Here is a 7,715-nt window from a genome sequence, read left to right as displayed (position 1 = left end):
TATGACATGAGTGTTGCCTTTTCCTGGTTTTAACGTCTGCAGTACATTAAGACATGCAATTTTCTGAACTTATTAGACTGTTGTAGCTGTTTTATTATTTTTTTTTTTGTCTACCTGCTTGGTCATCATATCCACATCACTAATGATTATTCAGTAAATCTCACAATATTGATTGAGGTAATTGGTGTTGATGATTTTTTTCCATATCACCCAGTCCTACTATCAGGTTGAGTCTTCCTGGCGCAAGATTACAGTGAGGAAGTTTCCTGCAGAGGCTACCTGCCGGATCTACTTTCCAATTTAAACAGGAAACTAACAAGAGAAGTTAATTTCCGTTTAATTTCCCTCAAAAAACAGGACTTGTTATTTTATATTCTGGTGTAATCCAATGGGTTTGTGTTTATTTATGTGCTAAAAGTGTAGAAACACACATACAGTGTTCTGGAGCAACTAACAAACGCTCTCACAAAGTTCAGATTTGCCTTAAACTAACCTGAACCAAACTGCTTGGTGAACCTCTGAGACGTCACATCATGGCGTCCTGTCAGTCGCCTGCACCTGCCCTCACCTGGTGGCTGCTGGGAAATGTACAACTCCACTGTCATGACGATTTGCCGTCAGCTGACAGGCAAACCTGCATCACAGTGTTTCCTGTTTTTTTCTTAGACTGCTTTAACTTCAATGTTCATGAATTCATGCCAAGCTAAGATGAGGGCGGAGCGTCCTGTGATGTCACTTCCTGTGATGTCACTTCCTGTGATGTCACTTCCTGTGGTGTCGCTGTGAAGCCGGACAGAGACTCCAGCAGCTGGAAGTAGTTGTATTTGATGTCGTACTCCATGTCGTACCAGAAATTCACTGCAGCACAAAGACAGGAAAAAACAAGGCACAGTTTTATGTTAAAATGTGGAAAAAATATGAGGAAAACATTCAAATCACATTGCTAACATATTGGTGGTTAAAGTAAAACTGTCTCTCCTTTGGGGTTCATGAGGAGACAAGAGGAAAAAGCTGAATGTGAGCATCAGTTTGTCTCCTCCTGCCCAGAATGCCGTGGGTTTTGAGCTGGTTGGTTTCTCTTGCTGGAGGACTGAGCCATCTTCAGGTTGGGAGGACATTGTTCAGCGGGAAAATAAACCAATCACTTTACTGATGAATGGATTAATCACTTACACTATAAAGTGTGAAAAATAAACCCAAAGTTTCACGGTAAATTAGGATCAGCCCAAAGTGACATTTTCAAATTGCTTCCTAAGTCTGAACAGCAGATTAAAAAAAGGCACGACAATCCTAGGATCCTAGTGATCTTAAGAGAAGCTGAAATAAAGCGATGGTTGTCGTTTTTACTTCATAAACGACTAGAGCCGTTCTCGGTGAGTCGACCGGTCCATGTGGTCGTACCTGCGATGCAGCCGTGGGACTGCCGGACGTGGTGGAACCAGAGCGACGGCAGGAAGAGCATCTCTCCGGCCTTCACGCTGCAGCACAGCGGCCGAGCCGAGCTGTAGGCGGGGAACCGGGCCAGATCCGGATCCAGAGGGTCCAGGGGGATCCAGGGGACCTGAGACAGAGAGAGAGGATCTGTTGTTAGATATTAGACGCTAAATTGTTCTTTCACGCCAGTAAAACCTCTGAACTGAACTGAAACTGACAATACACTCGTTCCTCTACGGTGCAAATCATGTTGTCGTGTTTCCGCACTGCACCTCCCAGAGATCGCCTGCCAGTCAAACCGTGTGTGAGCGGGACATAGATTTCCAGGGGCTGGGGTTTGAGTTTCTATAGGTGGCGCTCTTCTCTCTGTCTGTTCAGCCGTGGTAGCTCTGAGGGAATTTTCAGCCTCTTTGGAAATTTAGCCAGATAAAGATTTTAAAAAGTATTAAAAACACTGGATCCTGTTGCAGCAGACGGAGCCACGAGGCTTCAGGGCTTCTCAGGCTGTTTTCTGTCTGGAGCTGACAAACACAAACACCTCAGACTTTTCAGGGTTTGTTGTTGTTGTTGTTGTTGTTGACTGAGCTTTTGTTTTCTTTTTGTCGTCAGTAATAATATTTCGATGATGCTTTAATAATACTGTTCACTCCTGCATCACTGGCTAGCTTCCTTTTTGTTACCGCAGCAGTGAGCACCAGTGGCAGGCTCCGCCCACAGCCCCACCCACAGCTCCGTCCCTTGAATGTGATTGGTTGACTCATCATTACAGCTCACAGCGCTGCGGCTCTTTACCTCTAGAGGGCGGCAGAGAGCCGAGCTCACCTTGTCAGAGCCGAGCTGATCCACAACCTCAAAGTCTCCATCAGCCCTCTGACTGTAGACAGCAGGCTGGTACAGACCTGAGAGACAGACAGGCAGGCAGACAGAGAGAGAGACAGGCAGGCAGAGAGACAGACAGGCAGACAGACAGACAGACAGGCAGGCAGACAGACAGGCAGAGAGACAGACAGGCAGACAGACATAATTTGACTTATTATAAATGTGCTGGTGTTCAAAACAAGTTAAATTGAATTTCTTTCTGTCAACAATGTCTGACTTTTTTTTTCAAACAAAACAGTTTTCACTTAAATCAGCCTTCACCTCCTGAGTCAGTCATTTACAGAAATACTTTTAGTAGCAATTTCAGTTTCCACTCACTCAAAATATTCAGATTTTTACTTTTAAAAAATGTCAAGAAAAAAAATGCACTTGGATATCCAACCAATCATCAGAGTCATGGGTGGCTATAGTTAGTGCAGGGCGGAGGTTACGGCTACCACGAAGGATGGAGGTCGGCCACAAGAGTTACAGTACGGGACAGAGGGCGGTTGCTATGGTTACCATAGGGGATGTGAGGGCGGTCTGTTGGCGGCAGCAGGATGAAACGTTTCTCTCCAGAAATCACACAGTAAAGATTCTCATAGTGATCCTTATGCACTGAAACACAGTAAACACACATTAAACACACAGGAGATACACAGGAGATACACAGTTTACACACAGTACCTTTATAGGAAATACACCACATGTACACATGGTAAATACGCAGTAAATAAATGAGTTATAACAAAACGTAAAGAAAATATACAATAAATTTACAGTAAATGCACAGGAAACAGTGAACGTAATAAATAATAAAGAGTAGAAATAACTACAAATGGAAAATCCTGAACTTTATGTTTGCAGCTGGTTCAGCTGTTTGTCTCCCTCCTCCAAACACCTGTGCTGTAAATATTAAAAGCTGATATTTTATCGAGGTGTGTGTTGCCGGTGGACTGAGGACTGAGTGTAACTCCCGTCAGCAGGCGGCGTTAAACCACCAGCCTCGTCTCTCACACAGACGACCTGATCTGACGCCTCAAACCTCAAACTGTCACGTGAACCCGAGTCGTCTTACTGGAGGTGACGGCGCTCGCCTCGCCCAGCCAGAAATTCACCGCATCTGGAAGCTTCCCTGCACACACACCATGAAACACACCATGTCAGACGGCAGCAGGATTCAACCGAGAAAAATAAAAGAGAAATGAAAGCAAAGCGTATTAAAAAACACAACTAATAAGGGAACTTAATATAAGGGAAAAAATAAGGGAATTAATAAGGGAAAACATGTGAGAGTCAACATCGGCAGAACTGAAACAAATAAATAAAGTAAAAATATGCATATAAGGATACATCTGAAAACATGAGTTACATGTTTGAAAACACACACGCACATGAATGAAAAATCACAGCAGATTTATTTTTCCATTCCTGATTTAAAGGAGTAATCCAACATTTTGGGTAAAGTACCTTTTTTCCCGACTCACCTGTAAATGTTAAGTCTATAGGAGTTGTTGGTCTGACTCCATCAAAGTGAAAAAATAAACTTTATACAACTCCGAAGCTGTCTTATTTAGAGTGTATTGGGCTAACAACTCCCATAGACTTCAAGTCATTATGCTAAGCTAACACTAGATGCTACCAACAGAAATGAACCACTGGAGACACAGAGGTGAAAACGATATTCAACATTTCAGTCTGAGTCTGGGGAAGTCGGAAAAAAAGGTGTTTTGCTCAAAACGTTGGAGTATTCCTTTGAGAGCAAGTGATTAACGTGAAAATATGACGGCAACAGTTTCATGAATATCAGTGTCAAGTAATTTGTAAAGTCACACTTGGGGGGAAAACTAAATGAGCAAATAAAATGTACACAGAAGATCTAGTGTTTGGTTTTCTGCAGCAGCGCTCAGAAAGGAAGTCAATCCCCTCAGAGGTGACGATATATATCTCATATATTAAAAGTATATTTATTCATTTTGATGATATCTGATATAAAAGGAGGGTGCCAGCTCTTTGGATCGGTCGGCTGAAGCTGAACTGACCGAGCGCCTCGCTCATCCAGGGAACGTGTTCCTCCACGTCGGCCGCCAGCTCCGGCAGCTCCTGCAGCAGGTTGGAGCTCTGCTTCTGCACGTAGAACACACCCTGCTTCTGCACCTGCACACACACACACACACACACACAAATCATGTGACAGCAACATTTTATACTGCAGTGTAACCAGTATAATCACTCATCATTTTTTAAATGTTTTTTTTGTTTTCAGCTGCTTTATATTTACCCTGTAAGATAACCTGTTGCCCACTCGCTGACCTTTGACCCCTGAACAGTCTGACCCTCACCATTTAGAAATAATGAACCACCAAATAATGTGACTGCTGCTTCTCATGAACTGAACAAACTCGTCAGTGTAACACAGACACCACGGCATGTCAAAATGATTATAATGGAAGACTGATACGTGTGTGTGTGTGTGTGTGTGTGTGTGTGTGTGTGTGTGTACCTTCCCCTCCATCACATCCAGCAGGGATGAGAAGGTCATGCGACGCTCCTCCGGCATGACAAAGCGATCCCCGCTGACAGCGTCGGCGTAACCGTTCGGCGTCACGGCCACGCTGATGACCTTTGACCCCACCATCTCTCTGCAGGAGGAGACAGAGAGTTTGAGCGTGGGGAAAAAAAAAAATTAACCTTTACTATTGACTTTACTATTGTTTGTTTCAGTACACATCCCCCATCTCCCTGTCTTGTATAAGTATTTCTTAAATCTAATGTAAACATGTGACCATTTACTTTCATACATTATTCATATATTTTTAGGAGCTGTTAACATTCACCACAACTATTTTCTTTGTCTGAGCTTAAAAAAAGCTACCTGAGGTAATCCGGCGTCCATCTGGACAGAGCCGGCCAGTGACTGAAGGCGTTGCGGATGATGCAGGGCTTGTTTGGACCAATCCAGTCGCGGTAGAAGTCCAGAGGGGCGGGAGGCTCGTCCAGGTAAGGCACTGACTGGTTCAGGTAGAGATCTCCAAGAAAAAAAAAACAAACAAAAAAAACAAAAGCTGTGACTTCAACAGCCATAACCAGTGGAGAACAGGAACAGCCGTGGCAGCAGCAGCAGAGACTGACCGACTGATTTTGTTTGACATGTAAGAAAAACATTTAGAGTTGGACGCTGAGTGACTGAGATTGAGCTCAAAATCTGGTGCAGCAGACAAGTTTACTGTATCACTGCAGTCAGAGTGCAACAAACTGAGCTGATCCATGGAGCACCTGATCCAAAATCTGCATTTCTCCCGCCTTTGTACCGTTCATTAACTCATTACTCTGTTAACTCCGTTAATTAACTCATTACTCTGTTAACTCCGTTCATGAACTCCACTGCTGTGGGCCGAGATCAACACCCCTTCTGCCAAATCTATTTTTACAGTCAATAAAACTTTTAAACTCAAATTAAAATTTGACTCATACGACTCATATTTGCGCCCCCTACTAAAAACTAACAGTGTATATTTTGTAATATGAATACATCATCAGGTTACATAGTATGAGTACTGTCTGAATAACTACATACTTCACTAAAGTAATTGTACTGTATGTATTTCCATGGTAGTAGCAGTAACAGCACTACTATTTCATAAAGTAGCAGTAAAAAAAAACAAAACAGTAGAACCAGCAGGAGAGTCATTGTAGTAGTAGCAGCAGCAAGCATGTTGGACATTGAAGTATTAACTGTAGTAGCCTACCTGTAGTAGTAGTAGTAGTAGTGACAGAAATACTAATAGGACGAGTAGTAGTTTAGCAGTAGTACCAATAACCCTAAACCTTGCAGTACTAATGTACTATTAATATAATTAGTAGTGCTTGTAGTAGTAGTAATAGTACTAACAGATTAAGTAGTAGTATTTGTAGTATTACTAGTATTATCAGATTTATTAGTAGTACTTGCAGTACTGATAGTATTATCAGAATTAGTGGCAGAAACAGAACTATGAGTATGAATAGTAACAGTTCAGTAATAGCAGTACTACCCCTGGCAGTATTGATGGTGGTAGTAGTACTGCATTAAAAGTAGTAGTAGTGTTAGGAACAGTACTCAGAGTCCTGACAGCAGTAGCGCTGCTCTCACCATGAGCCTCCTGAGAAAACTCTGCTAAACATTTCCTCACGGCGTCCGTTTGTTTCTCCGTCATGATTCCTGATTTTCCACAAACAAAACATTTTCCTCTGAACGGGGAAATTTAAATAATCAATCAGTATTGATTATCGCGCGCTGTCATGGCTGCCAGTACAAGAAACGTTTCAGTATTTTAAACATTAACGCCAGAGTTCACATCACCAAACCCACATGCAGCCATGCTGCTTTGTTTACATCCACTGCGCATGCGCGGAACGTCTGCTTCAGCGGCGTGCGCTCAGGTTGTGACGTCGATACGTCGCCCCCTGCAGGCGGGAGTTTTAACTGCATGTGTGCACTTTGCCTCTCAGTTTATATGGAGGTTAACGTTATAGACGTTTACTACCTGCTGCTGTTGGCAGTATTAATGTCATTTAATGGACAGTCAGTTGAGTCAGTAACTTTGTACTTGCACGAGCTGTCCAGTAAAAAAAATCCCCCGTTGAACATGACAGTAATAATAATAATAAGAAGAAGAAAATCAATGTTATTATCACCATGCTCACTTTACATGATCATATGACTCTGTTATTACACTATATTATGATTATCACTTTGCTGTTTGCATATTGGGGTTTCTTGACTGTTATTACATTATTTACTCTTAATAACTATTATTATCATCCTTCTGTTTCCATTATTTATCATCCTCACTTCAATATCCTCACTTTTGCATTCACCAATCATTCTGACTCTTACTGGGTCTTAGTGTCATCTTGGTTGTGTTCTTTGTCATTGTATTTAACCTGATGCTTTAATAAAGCTGTCTATTGATCTACCTCATGATATACTATATTTCCATACCTTAAGTGGCCAGTATGTAATGTAACAACTGCTTTGCATTGGAAATAAGTGCAACTTATGATGTTTATGTTGTGCAAATATACACGTTTACAAGGTATGCACCCATCTGATTAATTTTACAGTGTAGGAAGTATTTTTTACATCTCATAGGCTGTGTAGTGTGACTTTCAAAACATTTATATTCCTTAAATTTAAAAGATGTTTATAGGAAAAATGTAATATGGCAACAGATGAAGAGAAGGAACTGGGGCACAGACATAGTTTAATCAACATACTCCTTTATTCAGATTCATTACCCCACACACACACACACACACACACACACACACACACACACACACACACACACACACACACACACCTCTACATCATGGATGGAACACACACCAACACACACAGCACACACTCCCCTGATCTGCTAATCCAGTACATTTCTCTC

The 7,715-nt window shown here is 42.0% G+C and overlaps 1 protein-coding gene across 1 annotated transcript; it reads right to left on the bottom strand.

The window, feature by feature from the left end:
- Positions 1-34: 34 nt before the first annotated feature.
- jmjd7 (jumonji domain containing 7) lies at positions 35-6,685 on the bottom strand. The gene is made up of 9 exons (XM_030062880.1): positions 6,425-6,685; positions 5,168-5,321; positions 4,796-4,934; positions 4,335-4,449; positions 3,371-3,427; positions 2,815-2,910; positions 2,257-2,333; positions 1,402-1,561; positions 35-858 (listed from the first exon to the last, which is right to left on the bottom strand). Exons 1-9 carry the CDS (start codon positions 6,486-6,488, stop codon positions 704-706), a joined length of 1,017 nt encoding a protein of 338 aa, XP_029918740.1. The 5' UTR covers positions 6,489-6,685; the 3' UTR covers positions 35-703.
- Positions 6,686-7,715: the final 1,030 nt, after the last annotated feature.

The sequence above is a fragment of the Myripristis murdjan genome, chromosome 11, assembly GCF_902150065.1.
Source record: "Myripristis murdjan chromosome 11, fMyrMur1.1, whole genome shotgun sequence".
NCBI lineage: Eukaryota > Metazoa > Chordata > Actinopteri > Holocentriformes > Holocentridae > Myripristis > Myripristis murdjan.
This window is presented reverse-complemented; position numbering and strand designations above follow the sequence as displayed.

What these genes read in the sequence shown, in the direction of transcription:
- jmjd7 (XM_030062880.1), bottom strand. Translation starts at nt 6,488, where the DNA reads ATGACGGAGAAACAAACGGACGCCGTGAGGAAATGTTTAGCAGAGTTT. An exon ending in GTTTTCTCAGGAGGCTCATG is followed by an intron (nt 5,322 to 6,424) that starts GTGAGAGCAGCG and finishes TTTTTCTTGGAG; the next exon opens with ATCTCTACCTGAACCAGTCA. An exon ending in GGCGAGCGCCGTCACCTCCA is followed by an intron (nt 2,911 to 3,370) that starts GTAAGACGACTC and finishes ACTGTGTTTCAG; the next exon opens with TGCATAAGGATCACTATGAG.